The 27,299-nt window shown below is 39.1% G+C and overlaps 1 protein-coding gene across 1 annotated transcript in view; it reads left to right on the top strand.

Moving 5' to 3' along the window:
• Nucleotides 1-26,486, top strand: part of cemip2 (cell migration inducing hyaluronidase 2) — a 29,409-nt gene extending 2,923 nt beyond the window's left edge. Inside the window, exons 2-24 of the mRNA XM_014976358.2 lie at nucleotides 2,510-2,862; nucleotides 2,959-3,099; nucleotides 3,185-3,752; nucleotides 7,597-7,766; nucleotides 9,260-9,451; nucleotides 10,264-10,433; nucleotides 12,056-12,268; nucleotides 13,780-13,985; nucleotides 14,753-14,822; nucleotides 15,738-15,866; nucleotides 16,503-16,591; nucleotides 18,311-18,442; nucleotides 19,213-19,248; nucleotides 19,434-19,589; nucleotides 20,383-20,560; nucleotides 21,709-21,924; nucleotides 21,995-22,206; nucleotides 22,958-23,140; nucleotides 23,368-23,587; nucleotides 23,673-23,774; nucleotides 23,874-24,019; nucleotides 24,117-24,223; nucleotides 24,834-26,486. Of these exons, the coding sequence (XP_014831844.1) occupies nucleotides 2,529-2,862; nucleotides 2,959-3,099; nucleotides 3,185-3,752; nucleotides 7,597-7,766; nucleotides 9,260-9,451; nucleotides 10,264-10,433; nucleotides 12,056-12,268; nucleotides 13,780-13,985; nucleotides 14,753-14,822; nucleotides 15,738-15,866; nucleotides 16,503-16,591; nucleotides 18,311-18,442; nucleotides 19,213-19,248; nucleotides 19,434-19,589; nucleotides 20,383-20,560; nucleotides 21,709-21,924; nucleotides 21,995-22,206; nucleotides 22,958-23,140; nucleotides 23,368-23,587; nucleotides 23,673-23,774; nucleotides 23,874-24,019; nucleotides 24,117-24,223; nucleotides 24,834-25,033 (4,170 nt within the window). The 5' untranslated portion in view covers nucleotides 2,510-2,528 and the 3' untranslated portion in view covers nucleotides 25,034-26,486. The remainder of the gene's footprint in view (nucleotides 1-2,509; nucleotides 2,863-2,958; nucleotides 3,100-3,184; nucleotides 3,753-7,596; nucleotides 7,767-9,259; nucleotides 9,452-10,263; nucleotides 10,434-12,055; nucleotides 12,269-13,779; nucleotides 13,986-14,752; nucleotides 14,823-15,737; nucleotides 15,867-16,502; nucleotides 16,592-18,310; nucleotides 18,443-19,212; nucleotides 19,249-19,433; nucleotides 19,590-20,382; nucleotides 20,561-21,708; nucleotides 21,925-21,994; nucleotides 22,207-22,957; nucleotides 23,141-23,367; nucleotides 23,588-23,672; nucleotides 23,775-23,873; nucleotides 24,020-24,116; nucleotides 24,224-24,833) is intronic.
• Nucleotides 26,487-27,299: the final 813 nt, after the last annotated feature.

The raw sequence follows: 27,299 nt of genomic DNA, 5'->3' as shown, positions 1-27,299 counted from the left end.
TTTACAACGTATTTGTGTGTATCAGGTTTGATAAAGAGGTTGTCAAACAGGAAGAAACACAAATATTTTGTCTTCTTTCAAGGGTAAACTGCAACTAGTGACTGAACAGTTGATAACATTACTTCTGATTTTCCTTCCCGAGAAAATATAATCTGTTGTATACTTAACACATACTAATTAGAAGCTTCTTGACGCACAGACGACTTTGTTTATTCACAGTTAGGCTGGGCTTTAGATTGCTAGTCTCGGTATAAGTGTATATAGGAAAAGAAGGAAAGTGGTTGTAGTGTTTAGTGAAAGAGTGCATATTTTTGCACTCCGAGTAGAGTGGAAAAGTAACATCTTACCAATATTAAACTATTATTTTTTAAATGTAAGAATAAAAGTGAGCTAAGAGCATAGATTCTAAAAGGAACTTGACAACTTTCATCCACTTTTCTTTAAAAAATAAAATAAAATAAAACCACTTGAACTGTGATTTTGCCAGGGCATCTTCTTTGCACAGCCTTCTTCAGATCACACCAATGATTTTTTTCAATCTGATTCTGGTTTGGAGTCTGGTTAGGTTTTTCTGGCTGAAACCATAACCTTTTACTTGCAAAACCACTCTTTTGTTGATTTGGTGTTGGGCCTTTAGGTCATTGTGAAAGATGCATTTCACCCTCAGCTTTGAAGCAGAAGTCTGAAGGTTCTGTTGCAACATCGACTGGGCAATTTCTGCATGCGTCCTGACTAAGCACCTAGTTACATCTGTATGTAAACAAGTTTACAAAGCATGAAGTAGATATGCTTTTTATTTAGTTAGACCACATATTACCTTTTGAAATGTCCCAAAGATGTTCAGTTTTGCGTTTATCATCATAAGATGTGTATTTGGAAGACTTTTTATGAAATTTTGTAACCCTTGTACGTTATTATTCGTAATAGGCTTTCTTCTAGCTACCTTACCCCAAGCGGATACTCCCAGAACATGAGATTCTTATCACATGTAGTACAAGAACGCTACTTGCATACATTTCTTGCAGCTCAGTTACTATGATTTGCAGGGCTCTTGGTGCACTCACTGACCAGTTTTTTGTCTGGACCTTGTCCAGTTCTTTGTAATGTCATGATTGCGCTAAGTTTTCTTTATCTGATTGTAAATCTTTTCTATCTCATGCCTTTAAAATGCATTTGCATGTTTAGATCTTTTAGAATCTCTGAGGGATCATAATTTTTGACTAAGAAAATGTCAGGATAAGCCTGGAAGAACATTGAAAGTTTATTCAAGATTAATGACACACGTTAAATGAGAGCCTATGTGTATTGATATGCTTAACATGGGTTTGAATGTGATTATTATTTCTGAACACATCCACATCTCCTTGAGATGCACACTTATGGGACCAGTATGTTTTAGATTTTTTGTTTCTTTTTCCTCTTGAAAGATCTCTGATTGTTTTTCATTTGAGGTTTACAGATGACCTTAAAGGTGGAGAAAGTTCAGCAAAATATTTATCTTCTTTTTTTTTTTTTGTTTTCAAACCGCAAGATCTTGACATTTCAATTGGGGTGTGTGTACATATTTTTATATCCAGAGTATGCTAAGTGTTTGCTTCTGCCCACTTGACCTCTTTATGTTTGCATGTCTCATAATCTGGCAAAAGTCCGTTTGCACACTAATAAGGCTGTCCCGCCTCGTCCCTGGGAACGAATGAGGGGCTCTCCCACTCTTCAAAAAATATTTGCGCAAAGTTTTGGAATGGGAGTTAGACTATTTCCGAGGAATTAAATTCCTTAGGACATTATTTTAAGATGATGATGATGATAAAGATGTGTACCTATCCGTGGCCTCAGTTTCTTGGCGTTGTGTTCTCCATTTATGCTAAACAGTCGAGCTCCAGCTGAAGCGCTCTCCCTCTTCCCCGCAGTAATTGGTGCCATCTGTTTGGCTGTGTTTTGGTGTTTGGAATGCTCTGTTATGTTGTGATCCATTAATGCTGACAAGAGCAGCCAGTGTCATCCCGCTCTAGACAAATCATCCAAGAAGAAGTTTGCCGCTGATGTGACAAATTACCTTGTGTTTTAAAAATCAAGTCCAAGGATATTAACCTTTAGCCCTCAAACTTGGTGGTTAGTGGGGGATTCTCTGATTGTCCTAGCCCTTAACTCACACCCCCAGGGTCCTTTACCTCCTACTGTTTTCCTACTCACTTCTAATGTCTGTTCTTCTTGTGTTTACCTCTACTTTGACCTTCTCTTTTTCAACTCTGTTTATTCCTCCATTTTATTGTCTGATTTTTTTTAACAACTTTTTATCTCTAACCTGAGTGTAAGAATTATGAATTGTCTATATGACTAACACTTGTTTTTTCAAAAATAATTCCTTTCAAAAGATTTCAGTCCACTTAATTGTTTATACTTTTTCTATCAGTTGAAAGTTGAATGTCATAAGTAGACCTGAAATCAGGAAATATATTTTTCCTCACTCTATTCATCTTCCTTGTTCTTTTTTTGTTTCCGTCCTCAGATAAGCGGATAGGAATACCATGCCGACGAGTGATTGCCCAGGCCGCATCCCCACATTTGTGGCTCCATCTCACAGCAACCATCAAAGGTGTCCAGGTTACATTCCCGGTCGGGTGGCTCCAGTCCGCTCGCCTCCACCTGCCAAAGCTCCACCACCTCCGCCGTTGAAGCCACATGGCCTGCGACTGGAGCAACGAACTACGCCCAGCCTGTCGGTGGAAAGTCAGCGCAGAGGTCCTTCTCTGAACGTATGGCAAAGGAAAAACACTCTTATCTTTTGCGGACTCTCGCTGGGGGCTTTCGTTTTTACACTTATACTTGCCCTCAGTCTTGCGAGTGGAGACAAATTAGATGGTTAGTATTGCATGTTTTCTTTTTTGGGGTCTTCTCAAAATTTGTCAAATTCCTACTGTTTGGGTTTCTAATGTTTGTGATCGATTGTACTCATAGAAAACTGTCCAGACCACCACTTATCCCTGAGCAAGTGGAATCCAGGTCACCAACCAAACAAGGATATTCTTATCCGTAGGGGGGATTTGTATAGACTGGAATCTTCCGCCACCTTTCGTTCGCTTACCATCCAATCAGGAGGTGAGACTGTGATGTTTGCGTAATGTTTTGCATTCTTCAGCAAGCAATTTCATTTATAAGACGCATTTCATTTGATTTCTCACAGGTCGTGTAGTGTTTGCTGACAATGCAGATGGAACCAGAAACATAACATTGAGAACACATTACATCCTCATAGAAGATGGCGGTGCCCTTCATATTGGTTCACCTAAATGCCGCTACCGGTCCCGTGCCACAATCGCCCTCTTGGGTCGCTCGGACAGCAAAGCTGTTCCCGAAATCCCTGTCATGGGCCGCAAGTTCATCGGTGTCATGGGCGGCGGAACTCTAGAGCTGCATGGCACAGAACGTGTTTCCTGGTCTCTGCTGACCCGAAGCATCCCCTCGTCCGGGCTTTCCACCGGAGGCTATGCCTTCCAGAAAAACTTCAGCCGAGGGATCAACTTCCGGGTGTTCGACCAGGACACATCTGCTTTGATCTACGCCGAGCGCTTTGACACCCACAACTCTCGGAACGACAGTCGGAAACTCACTCAGCTGCTCCGCTCCCTGCCGGCGGGTCGCATAGTCGCGCTGGCTGTCGGGGACTCTGCGGTCAAGGGGTTGCTGGAAGAAACCAAGAAAGCCTTTAAAGAGGTGCTTGGCAGCCAATTTGCTGACGATCTTAAATACAGGTAACAACACATTACCAGCACGGTTCATGTCTGGATTCCTCCTGTGGGAGCCATATTGGCTTTTAAGCTTTTTGAAATTATGTTTGGCAAGTGTCTCACAAAGACCTCTGCTTCCCCAATGAGTGTGGAGGGGAAACGTCTTTAGGAGTGTCTTGTTTACTCTCAGTCTCCTGGGCCTGATAAAGAAAGTGATTGTTTTTTTTTGTTTTTTTGACAGCTAAAGTAAACACTTCCACTTTTGAACCCTCTCTACGTAGAGGACCAACATTTTGTTCCACGCATATCCTCAGTGGAAAAAATGATGCCCCCCTTTCATGTACCATTGCATTTAACGTGTTCACTTGAATCTTTCCCAGTTACTTGTCTTCCTGTTTCCTGTGCCTTCTCGCTGTATCGCACTGCGCCAGAAAAAGGAAGCGCACACAGGATAAGAGGGTTCAGGTCAGAGGTTGGAGCATTTGCACAAAATCTGGCAATTCAGGGGATTCTGTGTTCCATATGGTTATTATCTCAGAAGAACAGAAAGAGAAATGTGCATTGTCTGTAGTTCTGTCAGTAGGAGTTGATGGGTTTTAAATTAGCTTTCAGTGGCAGATATCTTGTTACTATCACTCAGGTCCAAGTATGTACAAGGTCACCGTTTCCCATAACTGTGTGATTTGCTTTTGGACGCGCTGAGGTCCTCAGATGCCTTCAGTGTCACATTTCCCATTTGGAGGTGAGTGCCAGAGCATTGCGGTTTCTGACCATATTCCCCTTAAACCCACTCCCACTTTAGAGTAGTTTACATGAGTCACATAATCATGTTTATTCTTAGAGGTGCTTATTTACTAGCAGTAGTTTAGTTTTTCCATATAGAGCTCTGATAATGTATATACTCTCTAACACGTTTCTTCAGTTTTTTTTTTTTTCTACATCTACATTTTTAAGATCATTAGAAACAAACATGTTCTATCAATAAATATAAAATGCTGTTTATGAAGTGGGAAAAAAAACTACCCATACCAACCTGGCCCTATGTGAAATAAGCGATTACTCCCTAAACTTAATCACTGGTTGAATCACCCATGGTAACAATGTTTATGATAACTATTGTAATAATACCGAGTCTTTTTCATCACAGTGAAGGAATTTCAATCCTCTGTTCTCAGGGTTGATCAAAATAACTCCATTATGGCAATTTTGGAGTTTCTCTACTTGGAGAGACTCCAAAATTGAATTAAAGACAATTCTGGAATTGTCTTTAATTCAGATACGATGGAGGCATTTTGATGATTAGCAACCTATTTAAGGTTGTGTCACAGCATCTCAATGAGATTCAATTCCACACTTTGACTAGGCCACTTTAAAGCCTTCATTTCTTGATTGCTTTGTTGGTTTTAAGGAGGATGTAAGACAATTCACACATTCATTACATGTCTGTGTTATTTCTACTTGAGGATAAGTTTTGTCAGACTTTCAAGACTGACAGATCGAAGCAGCTTTTTCTTTTTATTTCTTTGGCTCACCGGCATTGTGAGATCTTTTAGCTTACTTCATGTTGAAAGACAGGTTCTAGTAAAGAAATGTCTTGATTCTACAGATATGACCGTAATCAGGCCAGGTTATGACTAAGAAAATTGAACTTGATTTTTAAAAATTATATTAATCCAAGCTCTTTCCCTTAATAAATAAATAAATTTTTGGGGGTTCAGTTTAAGCTATTTTTTACATTTTAACATTAGTTTGATCTGAAACATTTAAGTGTGACACAAAAGCACAAGACATCTGTAAGAGAAGCAAATACTTTTCCATGCCACTGTAGTTTTTTTTTTTCTTCTTTTCTTCCAGTACAGCTTGCTTTTGGATTTGCCAATAGTAAACAGTACACCTGTGTTTTTTCAGGTTATTTTATGAAGTTTCTTGTTTTAATTTTAAACTGAGACATTGTGTGTGTGTGTGTGTGTGTGTGTGTGTGTGTGTGTGTGTGTGTGTGTGTGTGCGCGTGTGTGTGTTCCTTTTTTTCAGTTGCATATCAAAGGTTCAGTTTATGTTTGTTGAAAAAACTGCAGATATTGTTGTTGGAAGAACCAAATGAGGTGGAGCTTTCTGTAAACCTTTAAACTCTTTAGTGCCACAGCATTTCATAGCTTGAACACCTTATCACCTCATACATTTGTGTACACACAAACGCATTCATTTTGAAAGGGCAGGGTGTATCCAAACTCTTGACTTGGACATCATGTTCATGACGAAAGCATAGTCGCCTTTCCCAAATCCATTGGAATTCTCCCTGGTTGGTTTAATGTGCGTCGACTGGCCTTCCTGTCTCAGTTGACCTCTGTTCAGTCTTTGTCTAGGAGTAGCACACTCACACATGGATAAAGAGGTGTTTATGTTGGTCTGTTGTGAATTCACCTCTGTCTCTGCACATTATATGATCCATGCAAACAATGCAGTTGTTGACATCAAGCTAGTGTTGGGAATAAGGGTGTGATGATGAAAAAAAAAAAATACAGAGGATATATTTAGTGTCTGGAAGTCCTTAATTTGGTAGTGAATCTCTCAATTTCTTACAAAAATGTTGATTCATTTAAGAATATATATTTTCCCTTTTAAAGAGCATTTTAATTTGACCTACAGTTTGTATCTGGTGAATTTTGGGTTCATCAGGTTGCATTTGGAGAATGAAATGTTGAGCCTACTGTAAGATGTAAGATTGTTCACTGCAACCAGTCTGCTGATATCAACTGTCTTTTTGTCCTAATGAATGATTAGAAAAGTTTTATGACATGGACTTAGCATGCAATGTTTACGTAGGGTTTGGTCAATGTGTGTTATGATGAAGCTCTAAAATGTTCATAATAATGGTCTTTAATCGGCAGCTGAAGTTTGATTTAGATCATATGCTTTCAGAAGTACACCCAGTACTCGTTAATATTCACAGCCTAAATCTCATCCACTCAAATGCTTTGAGTTTCATTTTCAACTTGTAAGATCCATTGTTGTGATCTAACTTGAGCAGAATCATCTAATTATCGTTGATTTGTGCAGTGTGAAACTAATCTTTTTGAAGTATCGGGATTTTTATGTCTCAATGGAAGAAATTTACATCATTCTGTGACTCATCATCATCATTCAGATTCCTTTTTGCAAATGACAGTCAGACACGACAGTCAGACACGTAATAATTTCTCTGAATTTGAGTCTGTCTTCTCATTCTGGTGCTTCTTAGCGATGCTTCAGCTGTTAATTTTTTTTTTTTAACCATTGCATCAAGTTGTATATTTGTTTAATGTTCTGATTAAATTTGATGATTTTGGCTTGGAATAATTTCCCCACAATTATATAATATACATTATTCACAAAATCTAGGGGTAGACTGTTGACTCCACAGCTCTCCAGCAGACAATCATTAACACATGATTTTTGCTTGACAATAAGTCATGAGATCATTACACATCCTTGCTCAAGAAGATTCATGTGTAGAGTGCTGTATCCAAACATATCAAAGAAAAACTGAGTGGAAAGAAAAATATGGTAGAAAAATTCTCACAAGCAACAGAGATTGCCACAGGAAGGCTATGAAGCACACATAAAAGCATGATTTTATTTTGAAATCAGGTCTGTTGAAGTAAAGGGGTGCAGCATCCATGTTGCTCGAGGTCAAGTGTGAAATTTCCACAGGAGGTGATTTAGTGAGGCAGTCCGCCTGCTGGTTTTGCTCCTGTTTTATGTATTCGCTGGGTTTGCTTATGCAGTAGTTTTTCAGTTTGGGGATTTAAACAAAGTGCCGCATCATCATCATTGTTTTTCAGTGGAAATATGAAACACCGTCATTCTCTGGTACGTCTTCTTTTTTCAGGCAGGCGTGGGCCTTGGTTTCTGTGGTCGGAGGAGGCAACGAGTCATGCTCAGAGGACGTGAAGGAACACGAGAACCTCAACACAGGTGGAAGAGCTCTTGCAACTCGCAATTTCACCACTGTGGAAGGAGTGGATTTCTCTGTGTCGGCCTACAGCGAGTGGAAGAATGGTGAGAATATAATAATAGGCCTATTGTCAAGTTTCTCTCTTTCTGCAGATGTATCCGATTGTGGAAACTATTTCTATATAGATTGCTCCACAATATCTCAGTGAATGCTGAATAATTCAGATGCCAAGATTTGAGTAATGGTAATTTAACCGCAGTTGTTATGGAAACTCTAGTCTCTGGAATGTGATTTTTTTCTCCCTCTGACGTTATTTTTGCTTCCTCTTACTGTATCGTATGTCAGAGAAAAATTCCTAATACAGATGAGGATATTTAGATTGTCCAGATCCTCTCAGCTTTGATTTTTAAACATTTTTTTTTACTATATGTTCTAAAGTCTTGTTGTGCTATGAAGGTAAAAAAAACTTAAAAAGTAGTGAAAATGATTTGATGAGAACCTTGATTCATGTATTTTCCAACAACCTCCCAGGGTTTCTGTCTGAGAAAACTGCTATGTGAACTAATACTCTTTGAACCAAAGATCCTTTGGGCTCAACTGAAAAATACCTTTCGCAACATTAAAACTATCTCAGCTGTCTGTGCTAGATTTTGGATTATGTTTCCAAATATATTCCAGATATATTTGGAATATGTCTCGATCTAGAGTTTGTGTGCCAAACTCTAGATCGAGGAAAATTAGACTGTGAATGTGTAACATTAACTTTCTTTTTTTTTTTCTTTTTTTTTTTTTTGCAGCACTAGCACAACTTTCAAGAGACTAAAACATCTTAAAACTGTGGTTTGGTTTCTTTCTTAATGCTTTACTAACTGAACACAGAGCAACTCCACTCAGCATCAAGGAACGAGTCTGATTGGTTCCAATTTTACAAATCCAATAGCCAAATCAGTTCATGTCCTGTTTTCTGTTTTCTTTTTGACTTTCCATTATTGTGCTGTTCTTTCTCTTCAACACATCTGCCATTTTGTTTTATAGTGGACATTTTTACATTTATAGTATACTATTATAATCTTAATCACAGTGAAAACACATTGAATGTATCCTTTTTTCCCCCAAGCTGTTAACCTTTTCTTTTTAGGCAAAATATCTTAAACTCAGTGAGATTGGATGAAATCTCTTATCTGGTCTCAAGTCTAAATAGACTTTTACATTAAATTGTTTAAGTAGTTAGTGTTTTCTCATGTGAAATGGCTCCTATAGTCCACACAGTGACTGTTTTTTTTATATTTAACCACAGTGATATTTTTAAAACTTGTGATAACTTCCCCTATGCTTCTTATTATGCGAATTTTACCATCTAAAATCTACATCAGAAAATTTGTTTTTACAGGCCAACGCAAGTCTGCCGACCAAACTAAATGCATTGATGCCATCCAAAGTGTGAATACTTAGTTACTGAACTAAAATTGCCTCCAAAGTATTGCATTCAGAGTCCCTTTCAAATTGCTATTTTTTTACACATTGATACGACTATTACAATTTAGCATATTTTTGCAGCTCTAATAATGACTTGTGCTTTCTGTCTCATACCCAACAGGCTACCCTATTATGGGGTTCCTGGTAGACTCTGCAGACCAGGTGGTCTTAAACCTCCAAGATGAAGTCCAGCCAACCTGGAAACCAGGCGACAACATAGTGGTTGCCAGTACAGACTACTCCATGCACCAGGCTGAAGAGTTCACCCTGTTACCCTGCCCCCAGTGCACCAGAAGGCAGGTCAGGATACAAGGTGAGACGACAGCCAGCACTATTTTCTGCAAACATGAGTGAAACTTCACTTACAGTTCAGCGTTTTTGTGCTAAACATGTATATTTTATGATAAAATGGTAGAAAAAAAGCTCAGGAATGGTTTAGAGTCAAAATAGGTGCCACTGAGAAGCTCGTGCTCTTCAGTAAATTCCTTTAAATGAGATTATTACATGTCACTCTGGTAATCACCAAGTACAATAGAATCTAATTTCTTTTCCAGCCGTTGGGTTGATGTAAGGTTTTTAGAAGTTGAAAAGAGATTATCAGCTTACGTTTTACTGGAAACTTTTATCTCATGATGACTGCAGGGATTTTGGAAATCTGGACACATTTCCTTTCAGTTCATGCATTCCTACATTCTCTGCTGTTCATCACAGCTAAGCCCTCTATCAGCCATGCCTCCTTATGTCATTCCTCTCTGGTCAATAAACATCCACGCCATTTCTGGAGAGGAAGGGTGTATATTATATGCCTAGGGTTATATGGTTCCTTGGAGGACAGGCTGAGCAAGTGTTACACCTGCTAAGCATGATGATCTACAGCTGTTTTTTTAAGTTATATACACGTTCTGGTTTTTAAAAAGCTGTCGTTTCATGTCTATTTTATTACTTAGGGATTTTGGTTTGAGGGCGGGTAGTAAGATTAGCAAATCAAACTTCCTGTCACTGACAGAATGAGGTGTAGAAGCTGTTGCCTTTTTATTACCCCGTCATTTTTGGGGATTTTGACAAGCACTAGGTGCCAAATTGTGATTTGCAAATACAATTGTGACCCTTTTCTATGCTGTTTAGGGAAGCCTCGGTACAACCATGTGGGTGAGATCATCGATGGAGTCGACATGCGGGCCGAAGTGGCTCTGCTCTCTAGAAACATTCTCATCTACGGGGAAATGGAAAACTCTTGCTATGGGGACAACCTGTGCCAGTTCTTTAACCGTGACACCTTTGGTGGCCACATCAAGGTCTGTGTTTGTAATTTCATAGCAGAATCCTGTGTTTGTATTGTCGTAAACATTTATTGTTGTGACAGAACTTTGCCTCCTCTGTAAGAGTCTGTTTATGCCGAGACGTTAAATGGTGTTTGGATTCTGCCACTGTAAATCTTCAAAATGAATAGAGATGTTTACATCTTTGGTTTAGCTAGTACATATCAGATTCTTTGTGCAAGTTTTCATCTTATTCTACATTTTATAACATATCTGATCTGCCATATGTCACCTTCTGAAAACAGAGTATTTAAAATCTAAACACTGCAGACAGTCCGGTACTAACTTGCATATGACATCAGTGTAATTTAGGTTAAGAAACCTTTCATGAATACATTATGGCATTTCTCAGACTTTGTATTGAGCTTTTTTTTCTTTTTACTTGAAAATGCCTCTCAACAATGACAATTATTCCTCTATAAGTAGGCCAAAATCGGTGTGCAGTTAGTCCAAAAGTAAAAGTTCAGGAGACTTGTAAATGGAGCATTATGTTTAGTAGACATCTAAATATAGATGTGTTTTAGCCAAAATTGCTAAGTACAACAAAACCAGTGGGCTGGGATTGATTACAAGACCTCTCCATTACAACCATAGAATAACAATAAAATTAGCCAGTCAGCTTTAAAGGAACCAGGTTAAAAATGATGTACAAACCTCTGTTCCTCATTTGCTTCAAAGACATCCTGTCAGTGCTGCAATTCTGAGTTAACTTCAAAGTCAGAGAGGTGGTGCTTCTGAATGGGAGGAGAACCGGTCTAGAAAATTCTATCTGATGCTAAACCTGGTTCCTTTTGTGAAAATGAACGAAGAATTGTCATGATAACCAGAAAGCATCTCCAAGCCTTCACAGTTTGAATGGTCAGTTGTACGGTAGAATAAAATACAGCGTTTACAGCAACAAAACAGCTGTTCCCACACAATCATTAGCACAAAAATCCCAGCTGAAAACAAGAGTAAAATGGGTAAATCAAATTAAGCAAACATCAAAACTTGATAAGCTCTCAGAAAACTTGGTTGCATAAACTGATGTGGCTTAATATGGCCATGTGTTGCAAGAGATGTTATCAGTCCTGCAGCACACATTATATTTAAAGAAATCCAAACAAATGTAAGTCCAAATTTGTATTTAATTTCTTGAATTACAAAATGTATCTATGCGTTCCTAATCTATTCTTAAGAGATTTACATTCCCCATTGTTGCAACACCCAGATGCACAGTTAATCTCTGCGGTATTCTTTATGGTCTTGTATGCTTGCATGTCTGTGTATGCTGTATGTATTGGTCTTGCCCTGGCTTGAAGCTACATTTTTATGGTTGTGTGTTTGTGTAAGTCTAATAGAGCGGGCAATGCAGCTGGTCAATAAGGGATGTGTGTATTGGAGCCAGTCCTTCCTTTAAATAAGGAAGGAAGGAAGGAAGGCCCCAATACTTTCTTAATAAGAACCAGACTCTTTTCTATATCCATGAAAGATTTCCCAGTGAGCCTAATACAAATATCTGCTGAGGATGACGAATCAATGCAAAATTTCAAAATTGTGTCTTTGTTGCTTGACCTTCTCTTCAGCCTGTCTTGTGCTTTCCTTTTCCACCAACCCAGATCCTCCGTAACTTCTCATCAGTGCATCTGTCCCACGTGGAGTTAAAGAACATGGGCCAGCAAGCAGTAATGGGCAGCTACCCGCTTCACTTTCACATGTGTGGGGACGTGGACCAAAGGGGGGGCTACAAGGATCCAACATACGTGGATGGACTTTCCATCCACCACTCCTTCTCCCGCTGCCTCACCATCCATAGTACCAATGGGCTGCTGGTTAGTAAAATAATTGTTTAGCGCAATATGTTTATGGTTGTATGAATGCATCAAAATGAGATGCAGAAATACAAGTAATTAGTTAATAATTTAAAGGCTTGTTGGTAACTGAAGAGATAGCTGTTGAAACTTTCTACATTACCCCCTTACGGCCACAAGGTCAGTGTATTTTTTGGGGGGTTTTTATGTGATGGACCAAAACAAAGTAGCCCAAAATTGTGAAGCAGAAGGAAAATGCTAAACAATTTAATTCATTTGTACTCATTTTACTCCGGTATTACCACATAGAATTCACTGCAACCACCCAATAAGTCACCTCACAAGTAAATAGGGTTCGCCAATGTGTAATTTAGTCTTGAGCATCCCGACTATGAAGCATGTTCATGGCAGTATCATGCTGTGGTGTTGCTTTTCTTCATGGGTGACAGGGAAGCTGGTCAAAGTTCATGGATAAATGGTGGGGTCTAAATTCAGGTCAATCCTGGACGAAAATCTTTTTAAGGTGTTGCAGACTGTGGCTCATCATCTAGCAGAACATCCGACCTTAGCATATCAGCAGAACTATAAGGTAATCGTTTATGTCAAAGCTTATCCACATGTTTGAAGGGCTCAAAGTCCAAACCTAAATGAGAATCTTTGGCAAGACTGAGCCTGAGCCATTTTTCACTGAAGAAAGGGCAAAAATATTGGTTTCTAGATGTGAAAAGCTGGTAGTAACACACCCAGAAGACTTGAATGAGAGTAAACAGTGGCTCCAAAAGTGTCTGCATCAATGGCTGAATTAAAACGTAGGCCATATATTTCAGCCTTTACTTGTATAATATCCTGAGAAAAACACGTAACATATAATCCCAGTTAAATACATTGATGTTTGTGGTTGTAATAAAATGTAAAAACAGGGTGTAAGGGGTGTAAACATCTTTGCAAAGCACTGTAATTTTATACTAGACAGAATGTTGTTTCAAAGGCCAACTCATGTTCAAACCAGCACATTTGTGCATTTTAAAATTGTTATTGTCTGCTGGCTTGTATTGTTTTCTGTATTTTGCTCCATGATTAGTTTTCTTGAGGAGGCACAATTGAAGCATTCTGACTTGTAGAAGAAATTAGTTTTAAATCTTGGATCAAATTTGCTGGATTTTATTTCTCTTTTTTTTGCCCTGTTTCCCTTCCTTGAAAATCTTTAAGTAGCTTTCTGTGTAGCAATTTTCTTTCCAATTTGCTTCAACTACAGGAGCAGTTTGTTCAGAAATTTGGGGAATTTATGCCCACAGGCACAGCTTAGCACTTGTTCACCTCGCTGTACCTTCTTATGTGGGCGTTAACAGCAGACGAACAGATGTTGCCCTTGCCTTTCTGTTTATCAAGCTTGGTTCCATGTTTTAGTGAAAAGCAGCTTTGTAATTGAGTCCTTGACCTTTATTTATGTCCTTTCTCTGATGAGCACTCTGCTGCAGTTGTTTTGTGATCTTTGGGCCACTAATTGATTTTGTTCTTGTCGTCTGGCCTAGGTGAAGGACACCGTAGGGTATGACACGCTGGGCCATTGTTTTTTCCTGGAGGATGGGATTGAACAGCGAAACACTTTATACCACAACCTTGGCCTCTTGACTCAGCCTGGGACTCTGCTGCCAACAGACCGCAACGACACTCTGTGCACCAGCATCAGGGACAGAGTTTACAAGGGCTACACTCCCTCACCAAGTACAGAGTGCAAGTAAGAGATTGTTATTTTGTGTGCTACTCTTTAAAGATGTAGACTAAAACATTGAGGTTCTGAACACAGATTACTTTGTTGTTTCGTTGCATTTCATTCACAAACTGGGTAAATTCTGAACACAAATAGTCTGACTCTTATTGGAGTTAAAACCAAATTTATACTAGCATTGAGATTTTTTCTTCTCCACTTCACAACAATTGACTATTTTGTGTTGGCTTACATAAGCTCCCTATAAAACATAGCGAAGTTTGTGGCAGTATAGTGAGACGTGAATACTTTTACGAAGCATTTTTATTATAAGTAGTTGTTTTAGTCAAGTCATGCTTGTTATTAAAACCAGGAACTATAATTTCAGGGAGGTGTAGTCCTTTTAGAGAGAAAGTAGACAGGGATATATTTAGTGCTAGCTTGGAAAGACGGATACTAGTGGGATGATTTTATGAAAGCAACAATAACCTCCTGTCTTTGTGGGAAGTTTTATGTCATAACGGGAACCTGAAAAGTCCTTCTGTGTGGAAATAGAAAGGCCTGCCTCCAAGAATCTGTGCCTGGGTGTTGTGAGTCTTGGCAGAGTCGATCTATGCATGATTGATATTGGATTATTGAGAGAATTAGAGAAGACTGCAGGATTCTTTGTAACTCACAAGCTTACGTACAGAGATTAGAGTCTGTGCTGTCTTTTTAATATTGCCATGTGTGTATAACTGTGCTGCTGTGTGTGTGTGTGTGTGTGTGTGTGTGTGTGTGCATTGTTTGCTTTTCAGGGCAGTCTCAACATTCTGGATCGCCAACCCCAACAACAACCTCATCAGCAATGCAGCTGCTGGCTCTCAGGTAGCAATAAGAGATTTAACTTGAGAAGGAAGCTTTAAACGAATCTCTCAGAAATAAATAAAAAGCTCCGGGAAAAGGAGAACATGAGACACCAAAAGTGAACCCCTTTAAAGATCTATTAAATTATGTTCATTACAAGCCAGTCCATTGGCTTTGTTGTTCCTGAACTTTAATATGACGTAAAATGAAAGATTTTGTTGCTCATAACTGGGTGATCCATCAATAAAACAGGACTTAATACTTATAGAGGAAAGGATTAACTTTGTAAGACATCTCATATGTGAAAGTATAAAAAGGGGATCATAAATTTCATTTCAGCATTTGGTTGACAGCAAACTTTAACCCTTTAATCACGGATACAAGCGGCCGAAATCGGTTTTCTCCGTGGGGTGTCTGGGCTCTCCCTTAGAGATAGGGTGAAAAGCTTAGTCATCCGGGAGGGACTCAGAGTAGAGCCGCTGCTCCTTCATGTCGAGAGGAGCCAGTTGAGGTAGCTCAGGCATCTGGTCAGAATACCTCCTGGACGCCTCCCTGGTGAGGTGTTCCGGGCAGGAGGAGGCCCCGGGGAAGACCCAGGACACGCTGTAGGGACTGTGTCTCTCGGTTGGCCTGGGAACGCCTCGGGATTCCCCCAGAGGACATGGAACAAGTGGCTGGGGAGAGGGAAGTCTGGACCTCCCTTCTTAAGCTGCTACCTCCGCGACCCGACCCCGGATGAAGCGGAAGAAAATGGATGGATGGACTTTAACCCTTAAATGTATCTTTCCTTGCTGGGGCTAACAAGAAACTAGAGTATCATGTCCTGTGCTGCTCCAAGTATCTCATACAGTCTGTATATTTTCCTATAGAACAATTCCTCTGTTGCAGTGTAAATGTGTCTATCACCTATTTCTCTGTTCTTCCTTCCTGTCCCAGGATGCTGGAATATGGTTTGTGTTCCACAGCTCTTCCACCGGAGACTCTCATGGGCTGGTACCAGAGACCAAGGCAGAGCTTACTCCTCTTGGAATCTTTTACAACAACCGTGTGCACTCCAACTTTAAGGTATCCTTGCTATTCCTTATTCTACTAACTCTTAAGTCTCCAGATCCTTTCGTTTCTGCTTCTGTGTTTCATAGAGAAAAGAAAAAAGAAATCCATCTTTATATTGAACAAACACAATTCCTTGCATGACTACTTGATTCTTGGCTAAATGTATGCATGGAAACACACATGGACACAGACAGGCATGTGAGGGGTGCTACAATGGTGCTCTGTTGTGTGATGACAGAAGTCGGGCAGGTGAACTGTGAGCTCTTTATCCAGTCTGACTGCAGCAGCCTCCAACAGAGGAAGGAGCCCTGCGGTTAAAGACCAAACCTCACTTATTTCAGCTCACAGCACAAGTTTCCATATGCACAAGACACCCAATGATATACTACATTTGCCATACATGACATATTTACCTTTTAAATCACATTTTAAACATGTAAACCTTTCTAAATGCTTTTCATGGAGATAATGAATTATTTTAATTTGAAAATTTTCTTTCATTTTCATTTCCTGTCAGATTCTGTCTAGTTCTTTTTTCCCCCATTTTCACCTCTTTCACTGATGCACTATATGCAGACTGTTCAAGGTAATTCTTCATATATAACCTTAGTTTTTTTGGGGAAACAAATCATACTATGATCTTCTTAGGCAGGACTGTTCATCGATAAAGGAGTGAAGACTACCAACGCCAGCATTGCTGATCCCCGGGAATACCTCTGTTTAGACAACAACGCAAGGTGCGTATGTGTTGGCGAGATAATTTTTGATGACACGCTGTGTAGTCTTTGCGTTTGTTATCTAGAATTCATTCATTAAGATATTTTTTTTAAATGTGCACAGATTAAGAATTATGTGTGAGATTTTAAATCTCTGGTTTTGGTGAAGCTTTGACCTGCCGATACCAGTTGTATGCAATTCCAATAAGAGAATAAATAAATTATCAGCAATAGATTTTGCTTAAATCAAGAGCACAGGTGATGTTGCGCTCTGTGTGTATTGAGATGTTGATGTTAAACAGAAAACATATACTGCTCAAAAAAATAAAGGGAACATTTCACTTTAATTTTGTGTGTGGCTCCAAATCCAGGCCTCCATTGGTTAATAAATTTGATTTCCATTGATGATTTTTGTGTGATTTTGTTGTCAGCACATTCAACTTTGTACAGAACAAAGTATTCAATGAGAATATTTCATTCATTCAGATCTAGGATGTGTTATTTGAGTGTTCCCTTTATTTTTTTGAGCAGTGTATATTGCAGTCTTATATTAATGCTTAGCCATGTTACTGTGGCCAGCATTACAAAGATAATGGTCTGTTTGTGTATATCCCATGTGGAAAAGGTAGATCCATCCTTAACCTTGAGATTTCTGAAAGGCTAACATATCCACATTCAGCATGACGCATGGGGAGTTCAGTGTTGTACCCTGTGCAGCCTTCCTGTTACTTGTTGAAAGTCTAACTCCCATTTGAGCCCTGAATAAATCTCAAATGTGTTGCAACATGTCGAAAATACATTGCCCCTTTTTTAAAAAAGAAAAAAGACTTTGCATGCCTGTTTCCTATGATCTCATTTTTAAACACTGATGCTAAAATGGTATGAGTAACAACCACAGAAAGTGAAGACTATTGTTGGTGGTGCGGTTTGGTGTTGCGTTCACTGATGAGAAAATTGCGGTAATTTTAAGTTTCTGACCGACCTCTCACCAATTGAGGCCGGAGTAGCTAATTCAGATTCTGATCACCAAGACAGTTTTCATTACATCTCCACTTTTCTTTTTTTGTTTTGCATACTTAATACTCATAGTACCAACATGGCAACATTGATTTTTTTTTTAATTCTTGATTAATTAGTCACATTTTCAAAGTATTCTATGTATAAACATAACTCATGGCCTCACACTGTTGAATGGTCAGCGGTTTGTTATCACATACATCGTGATGTATAATAACACTGTGTAAACATGAAGGAATTTGAGGTTTACTAATATATTTGTTTTGCGCCACAGCTAATTAATGCTTATGAAAAAAGTTATTGATAGTTGCCCGGCGGAGATGTTCTTGCAGACGGCCGTTGACTGAGAAAGATGGTGTTCGACTTTATAGTGTGTTGATACATTTTAGTGGGATGCCTGTCAAGTTTGTGTTGACAGAGAAAACAAGGCTTTACAGACTGAGTTTCCACTCTGCTACCTATCCAAATACGGCCCCCAGCTCGACGGGAGAAAAATCTTATGTGTCCACCGAGACTGCTGGCTGCTCCACACAGCCGAAGTATGCAGAAATCAGTTGAATGTTGAGATCAGTTTTCAACAAAAAACATGTTTTTTTTGTTTTTTTGTTTTTTTGATTGTTGAATAATGAAAATCTGTCTGCCTGGATTTGAAAAGGTAATTGGTGGGGGAAAAAAAGAGGTGCAATAATGGTAGTTATTTATTTTTTCTTTTCTCTCCGTCAGATTCCGACCCCACCAGAATGCTGACCCCAGTCAACCTCGTGTGGCAGCGGTCATCGATACTCTCATTTCCTTCAAGAACAACGACTTAGGAGCGTGGATACGAGGCGGAGACATCATCATCCAGAACTCTGGGTGAGACAATCTGATTGTTTTTGTCAGACAAGCATGCCCATCAGATAAACTAAGGGCCGGAGGTTTCCTACGAAGAGCAAAAGAATAGTGTTACATGTCGAATTATATTTGTTTATTTAGATTATTTAATTTGGTTATAATTTTTAAGACTACACATGTTCTTAACATCGGATTTTGTGCAAATTTCTGTTGGAGACGCACAGGTCCACCTTTTTCCGGCTTCCTTTAAAATCTGACCCGCCGATGACATCAGCATGTGCAAGCTCGTTTTTTGTAAACTTTATTTCAGTTCAACTATTAAAATATCAGAAAAAATAAACACGCGCTATAAAATGTAGAAATGTGCTGCTGGTTCCTTTTTTTTTTTAGTCCAGTGGAAAATGAAAGAATCAGTGTTATGCATCAAAGCATTTGTCCCTAACTTTTATCTGATTTTCTCTAAACTCCAAACAAGCTGCATCAAACAACATGCTGTTTGTTGAGCCTTTCAAAGTGAAAAAGTGGTGATTTTTCAATTTGATCCGTTCTGTAAAGAGGAATAAAACTCAGATTTTTCAGTGACTGAACTGCTGGGAGGCTTTTTGGGGGATAAATGGCCTTTTTTTTTTTTTTTTTTTTCATTGCAATGTTATTACTGCCCAATAACATTGCAATGAAAAATGAGAGTTCCCCTTCATTTTGCTGTTTTCACTTATTTTACATTGTCAGATCATCAAACTGCCTCAGGATTTTAAAATAACTGTATGATTTTTCGACATTGTGTCTTACAGCTTTGCAGACAACGGAGTGGGTCTCTCTTTTGCCAGGTGTGTTCTGTGCGTCATTCCTTGTTTTCTTAGCTGTACACGTCATTTCACTCATTTTTATCCTGTTTCTCCTGGTGTTAAATCAACTTTCCAAACACCACTTTTTTCTTAAGTTTTCTTGTGCTCAAAACATGAATTATCAAGCATTTTTAGGTGCATCACATAATAATGCATAATCTCTGCAGTGATGGCAGCTACCCTAAGGACGAAGGCTCCAGCCAGGAGGTGACACAGTCTCTGTTTGTTGGGGAGAGCCGGAACAGAGGAACCAATGGAGGGCAGAATAAATACTGGGGTATTGGAGGGATTGACGGAGAGTCGCGGACACTGCCAAGAAACAAGTAAGGTCAAGAAAATGGTGATTCAATGAATTACGGAGGAGGAGAGAACTCATTCATAGCCAGTGTGCAGGCAGGAGGTGGTGAGATTGACTCAAGATCACGAGGGTGCCACAGCCACGTTTCCCTGTGGATGAACCTGTGAAAGAAAGTTCTGTTTGACTCTTTTCCCTCATGGTATTTTTGGCAGTTTATGAAAAAATGTGGTGGTGACATTTAGACCTTAGGAACAGTAATACAGAATCTTAAAGGCATTATTTTGTTGGTGATCAAATCATATTCAGAGATGCTTTCCAGATCAGTGGAGTTTATGCAACACGGTTTGTTTATAAGCACAGATTGTTTTGCGTTGCAGAAATGTCTATAGACTTAACCTGCTGTTGCACACGTATTTGAAAACCCTTGAGCCTTATTTTGTCTTTTGAGAACATAATGTCATTGTTTTCTGTTTCTATTATTTGCCGTCTTTACAAAGAAGGAGCATCATAAACAAGGTCTATGGAATTAAATCACTTTTTTTTTTTCCAAAAACGTTAGTTTGTAATCAGCGGAAACAACTGGAGCAGTTTTCTAAGCATCCAGAATACACTGGAAATCTTTTTCCGGTGTGAGAGATGTCACTAAGAAGAAGAGGAATTATTAACTATTGTCAGTGTATGCCATTTATTCTGCACTTCAATTTAAGTAAAATAGTCTTAATTTTGACTTACTGAAACTTGCTGAAACCCTGTAAGACTACTTCTATTCTTTTCATTGGTTTGTGTTTTTTTTTTTTCCATGTTGATGTCAATTTCAGGACGTTCCCAATCCGAGGTTTCCAGATCTACGACGGTCCAGTGCGTCTCACACAGAGCACGTTTCGAGCGTTCATCCCCACACCGGAGCGTTACACCAGTGCGGTGGGCTTTAACTTGAAGAACACGTGGCAACTGACCCCACGAAACAACCTGTCCCAGCTCAGCTTCCACCCCACTGTGAGCAAATATCTTTTAAATTAGTTTTGTATGAGACAATCTTTCAACTTGGTTTACAAGCTGAACATGGTTCATGTTCTTTTATTATATTTTCTGACATGAACTGCCAAAAGATGCTTTGCAAAAATTCCTCTAAACATTGACAAATTTTGTCATGTGGCAACCACAGACCAGGTATTTTCATTGGGTTTTTGTGTGAAAGATCCACACAAAGAAGTTCGTAATTGTGAGGTTTACAAATTGGCTCATCTTTACATACTTTGCTCGTCTGAAGACTGAAATTTGTGCTATGCTGGAATTCATTTAGGGGTGTCAGAGTAGAGAAGCTTGAATTCATGGTATACTTTTCACCCCTGTTTTTTGGAAGACATTATAAAAATCATGCATCTATTTTTATTCAACTTCAAAAATGTAAAATATTCAGGTCTGACTGCACGTTAAAGGTAACTGGGATCATGCAGTAGTGCTGCTATTCAGGACTTTAATTATGAGAGAATGGATTCTTGTGACTCTGCTGGAAGAACTCCTTTTGAGTTCTTCCTTATAGTATTATTATTATTTTTGTTTGTTTGTACATTTTGTTTTACTCAAAATGAAAATAACACGAAAGGAAGGAAGATATTAAGATAAATAGGTTTGTTCCACTTCATAATAGATCAGAATGAGATTTGTCCTTGTTGTTCTTGCCCGTCCCTCCAGTCCCCTGAAGCATCCTAATTTGAAAACATCTGTGTTATTGCAGAAATGGATTGGGATCTACCTCGTCTATCTGTTCTCTAATTTGTCTCAGGGGGAAAAAAAGCATTTGTAAAAGATTGATGCCCTCTTCTGGCTGCATTGTATAGTGCATTAGGAAATCTTTGAGTATCCTTGTTGGATTTCACTTTATCTCTTGGAAAACTTTACCAATATACAAATTAGATATTATTTCATCCTCAAAGACATGTGTGTGAGATATTTTCAGTGTGATTAGAAATGGTATGAAATAGAGCAATTAAACCGAGATTTATATCTATTTAAAATTGATGTGAAACGAAATCAGGAATAAAACTCTGGGACATTCTTTATAAGGATGGAAAGCTGATTTGAAGTGAAAATGTGTGCAGTAGCATAGCATTCACATCACTCCTCACTAATTATACCCTCAGGTAGCTCTTCGAGCGTTCTTTGGCCGTCCTGGACAGTGGTTTGAGGAAAATGACCACGATGGGGACAAAAACTCAATCTTTCATGACGTGGACGGGTCAGTCACGGGTTATAAAGACGCCTACGTCGGCCGAGCAGATAATTACCTAATCCAGCATCCCGACTGTGTGAAAATATCCCGTTGGAATGGAGTGATCTGCAGCGGACGCTACTCTCAGGTAGTGCAGAGCCTGGGTAGGTCTGTCCTTCCCTTTGTTTCTTCCGGGTTGTAACCTTTTCTTCCTTTAGGTGTACATTCAAACATCGGGAGCCTCTAGCTTGAGTCTGTCCATCAACAGAGATGAATACCCTGACGCACCTCTGGTGCTGAGGGGGATTAACAGCCAGGGGGCGTCGTCTCAGCAGTATCAGCCGATCCTGATGATTGGCAAGAGCTACACTCTGCACTGGAACGGACCTGCGCCCAGAGAGGTTGTCCTCTCACTCATCAATTTTGATAAGTGAGTAGATGCAATTAGCTAATTTTGATAGTTGTTACGTATCTATAATGTCACATGTAAATACAGCGGATGGCAAAAGTGTTCACACTCTTGAACTTTTTCACATTTTGGCACATTGCAACCTAAAATGTCACTGTAGTTTTGGGTAGGATTTGTTTGTAATAGACCAAAACCAAAAAGCACAGAACTAGGAAGTGGAGGGAAAATAATACATAGTTTAAAAAAAAAAAAAAAAAAAACATTTGTAAAATAAAAAAGACCAAAACGCCGCCCTGCATTTGTGATAGCCTTACACCTGAGCTACATTCACAAGACAAGCAGCAAAGAATCAATGGCACAATAATGGAGCCAAACACATGGCAACACTAGAGGAAAACCTGCTGGAGGCTGCAAAAGATTTGAGTGTGGGATGACGCTTCACCTTCCGGGACAACACAGAAACTTACAGCCGGGGAAATGTTTAGATCCAAGCATATTCATGTTATCCTGTGCTGCATCTCAATCACTGTCACATGACCAAACAAATACCAAATGACCCATCTCCTCCACCCCACCTCTGGAATCAGATAAATTGGAAATAAATACTGGTTTTTAATATTGGCCAGTATTGATGTTAGTGACGACATATTATGCGTTTCTACATTGTACAATTGGTAAAGTACAACAGTAAAATTAAATGATCTAGTTTTAAAGTGTGCATTATCTCTGTTTTTTTTTTTTTTTGTTTTTTTTTTTTGTGGGTTTTTTTCAGAGAAGACCGGATTCTGGTTGGACTCTGTTACCCACCAGACACCACGTTTCAGATCATGAGCGACATCAACGACAGACAAAAACTTACATTTGTAGACATGACTGATTACGGCCCCGTGTCTTCGCTGGCCCAGCTGGAGGCGAAGCCAACAGACAGGAAGTACTTCTTTGACCAACCTGCTGGGTGAGGAACTCCAAATATGACATTTATGATATTGCAATATTATAAACTGATGAAGAGGTCAGGAGATTTGTTGACATTTGGTTAATACTGACAGATGTTCACCTATAAAGGTCAACTTTCTGACAGTCCGCCACATCAGTTTTCATTGTACCCGTCTCTGATGGTCCACATTTCTAAAAGCTTATTGAACTGTTTCTTTCCTGCTGCGCTTGTCCAATCATTCCCAGCTTGCTGTGGCTCTACCTCCAAGCCCGACATGGACGGGACGGCCACAGCTACTGTTCAACAAAAGGCTGTGAAAGAGTAAAAATCACAGCCACTACATCGTCCAAACAGACCTGCAACTGTACATCTAAAGCCTACCCCAAGTACTCAAAGGCGCCATCGGCAGTGGTGCCTCTGCCCGCTCCAAGCACGACGCCTTGCAAAGACTGTGGCGCAAAGGAGGTTTGTTGCATTTTATTTCAACATTAAGACATTAACATTAAGCTCGAGCGAGAACTGTTGATCATGTGTCGCGTTGTTGTTTCAGATTGTGTTTTCCAGTGAGCCGTGGATGCCTTACCTTCACACACAAGTGAAGTCGTTAAGCAGCGAAGAAGAAAAAAAGGGAGATAACGCCACCTTTGTCACTGTGAGCTTCCAGCACTACTAAAGCACATTAAAACCTTTCTATCTATATATTACAAATTTGAAGTTTTGCCTGTTGTAAATGTTTTCTTTTGCCCTTCAGGTGAATGAGGTCATCATACCTTTTACTCAGTCTGGATTTTTCCTGGTCTCGGTGGATGGCTGTTCTGGAAAAATTACCAAGAAAGCCTCATTCATGAAGGTGGACAACAAGATGAAACAGTATCTAAAGACAGGAATCCCAAAGCGGTGAGATTGTGTAAAAAAAAATAAAAAAAAGAGTTGACAATTTGCTCCTCAAAACTGTGCAGAATGTTGCGTAATGCACATACCTGTTTGTCTCCAGGTCAATAGTACTGATGGCAACACGAGGTCAGCCTGAAGGTCTGGTTGACCTGGCTCCACATCTGGTCTCTTTTGGCTTTGCCAAAGCTGCTGACCTGCATAGTAAAGGTAAAAGTACAAGCAGTGCTTTCTGCAGATGTGTGATGTCTGGTTTTACTAACGTTAAAGCCACAGAGTTGGTGTCTTAAATGATCCATGACATCTTGTTTTAGCAATTAGCGATGTTAGCATAGTGAGCAATACCAAAACAGCAGTCTCGGTGGGTTTTACCCTAAAGCCAACCAGGGTAAGGTGACCGGATTTGTGAACTAAATCTGGAACATTTCTAGCTCACAGATCAAGTAAAATTAGATTGAACAAAAGGAAATGAAGAAACTAGGACAGTTACAATTGACATATTTAAATATTTAAACAATAAAAATCAAGTGAGACAGCAAAATTTCTCCCCACACTGTTTCCCAAGAGTAAGGAAAAGAAAATGGTTGTATAGCACTAAGACTGGAGAGAAGGCGAAGGTGTATACTATGTAAATGAGCATGTTCTTGATTAGTATCAGTGAGTGTTGATTTTAAACACACACTGATACAGTGTCTACTTCAACGAATGTTATTTTTAGCATGACATTAAAGTTGAGATTTTGAGCTTACGACCGTCTGTTGAGGGAATACAGTCTGATTCTGGTCACCAGCTAATCTTTTATTGTTGCCTCTCGCAACAGAAAGTTTGGCAATGTGGGGATTCCTGGGAGCTTCTTCGCCTCCTCCATGGATTTCACTACAAACTGGGCAGGACGGCAGCGTGTTGGGGCTTCTGGAGCGCTACTTACCCTTGGGTTTGGAGACTTATGGGTGTGTGCCGCCTGCAACTCAAAAACGCAAAGACCTGGAGCTTCTCAAAAAAGCCACAGGGCAGCAATAACCAATGTGAACCGTACAACTTACCAAGCCAAAACGAAAAATTCTTGCACACAAACACAGCCAGTTGCTGAATGTGAACTGCTGAACTCTTAATTTATTAACAGTGGCAAGTATGTTTACCTATATTGAGTGGGAAAAAGGAGTGATAATATGAATGGGGTAAATATTTTTTTTAGTGATGTATACTTGGATGTGTGTTTGTGTTGGCCTCCCTTAGGGCCTTTTTAAAAGTCAATGCACTTTTGCTTTATAAATCTATCAAAGCTTTAATTAAGTAACTCTCTTGGTTATCTTGTACCACAGTAAACAGAAATGAGTCAATTATTGCCAATAATTATATTGAAAGCTAATGAAAACGATATTGGCAGGAAGTAAATGAAAACAGAACACAAACAACATAATGGATTAGGTACACAGGCCGAAAGCAAAATCTAAAAATAAATTGGGTTGTACCGTAAATTTGACTTTAATTAAAACGGAAATTAAATGTCTGAGAGTTACAATGTTGGGCCAGGTTAGAACCTGTAGTGTAGGAAATCAGAGTCAGCGGGTTAGTGATCCTAGCATAAAGAAAACCATGGAAAATAACGACTCTATTTGCATTTATTAGTTCAAAGCAACTCAATAATGTGCAGCAAGAATGAATCAGGCTGTGTTTCTACCTGAACCTTAACTGGAAAACCTCTTCTGATCGTTGTGCAGCTGAAAGACTTTAGATTTTGAGCACCTTTGTTTGGATTCCTACGTGGATTTACTGGAGCGTCTTTCATTTTTTTATTTATCTTTTCTCAATTATGATCTCTGAAGGACTTTGCCTTATTTGCAGCACAAAAAGAGATTACTTTTCTTCATTGTTTTCTGAACATAACTGAATGTGTTACCTGTTGTCTGCCTCATTCATTACCTTTTTTTTGTGCATTATTACCAGGATGGTGACATTTAATTAAAATGTGCGCCATACTGTGCAGTTGTAGTGAGCAGAAAATGCATACAAATCTTGTACCTGCTGAGAGTTATATACAGTTGTACTTTAGGACGATGTGTTCTTTATCGTGTGTATGGATGTGAGCAGGGCTCCCCCACTGAGCGTCGAGAAGTATTTGTTCATGACTGATTGTGAGTAGTACAACAATAACCTTGTTGCCTTTTAACCACTGTACTGTTAAAGAGCAGAAAAATGGGAGATATTTCTATTACTCAGCTTTTGTTCAGCTGATACTTTTAAGGTGCACAAACCAGATATTTTCATTCTTTCTTAAGTAAAGAAACTGTAAATATGATTATGTACTTGTACTGTAGAATTTATAGTCAGTGTTGTATTGGCTGTCCTTTTGCTTTTTGTCTCTGGATGAGTTATTGTAAGTTTAAAAAAAATATTTTGACATAAAAAAAAAAATCATCTGCTTTTGTTATAAAATTCATTCAGTTGAATAAACATTTGCAATTTTTTGTAACGTGTGTTTTGGTTACCATTATCTGCTAAGGGAGTTGCTGGTTACTTTCCTCTGCCATTCCACACTGTAATACTTTTGGTATTTTTACAGTCGAAAGAAGTCATGTTCCTGCGTTTTGATGCCCTGCAAAACTGAGTCGTCCCTGTTGAGCTCAATGCTTCATAACTCAAATATCAGAGCAGCAATTAAAAAAAAAAAAAAAAAAAAAACTCAACTGAATTTATATCCAAACTAAAATAAGGAATCAGGCCCATGACTGTAGAGTTTTAATCACTTGAGGCTCAAACTTGGACAGCCTTGATGCAGGAGATTCTTTTCCAGACTTTACACTGGAAGCTCCTCCGACTAGACAAACCTCCATTAACGGGAGTTCAATCACCATGGCAAAATTACAAGCAATCTAATCCAAATCTATTGCTGCAACTGTGGCGTAATTAAATTGTTTGGATTGCCTTCTGCTATTTATTTAAAATGGTGTGGCAAACTAACACCCCAAGGCAGCGGATTTCAAATGGAACATCCCGTAATCAGCCTGTCTTTATAAAGTTTTGGAGGACATTCAGCCTTGGAAAAACACCTGATGGTAAAAACAAACGCATGATACCCGGTAATCCTTCATATTAACATGAAGTAACTAACAAGCCATCAGAATCATTGCACTCACAGAAGAGAACAATGCAAACAGAGCTAGCATTTCTGTAAGCTAGTCAGATTTTACAAAATAAAAGAATTGTGTAATCATTTGTTTTTGTCTGTATTGTGTGCAAGATGCAAGAAATATCTTAAGGCAAGGGTTAGCCTATGATGGTGCAC

This window comes from Poecilia mexicana, unplaced genomic scaffold (genome assembly GCF_051168715.1).
Source record: "Poecilia mexicana isolate PSO_F unplaced genomic scaffold, ASM5116871v1 scaffold_9, whole genome shotgun sequence".
NCBI lineage: Eukaryota > Metazoa > Chordata > Actinopteri > Cyprinodontiformes > Poeciliidae > Poecilia > Poecilia mexicana.
The sequence above is the reverse complement of the archived record's forward strand: the minus strand, read 5'-3'. Positions and strand labels throughout refer to the sequence as shown.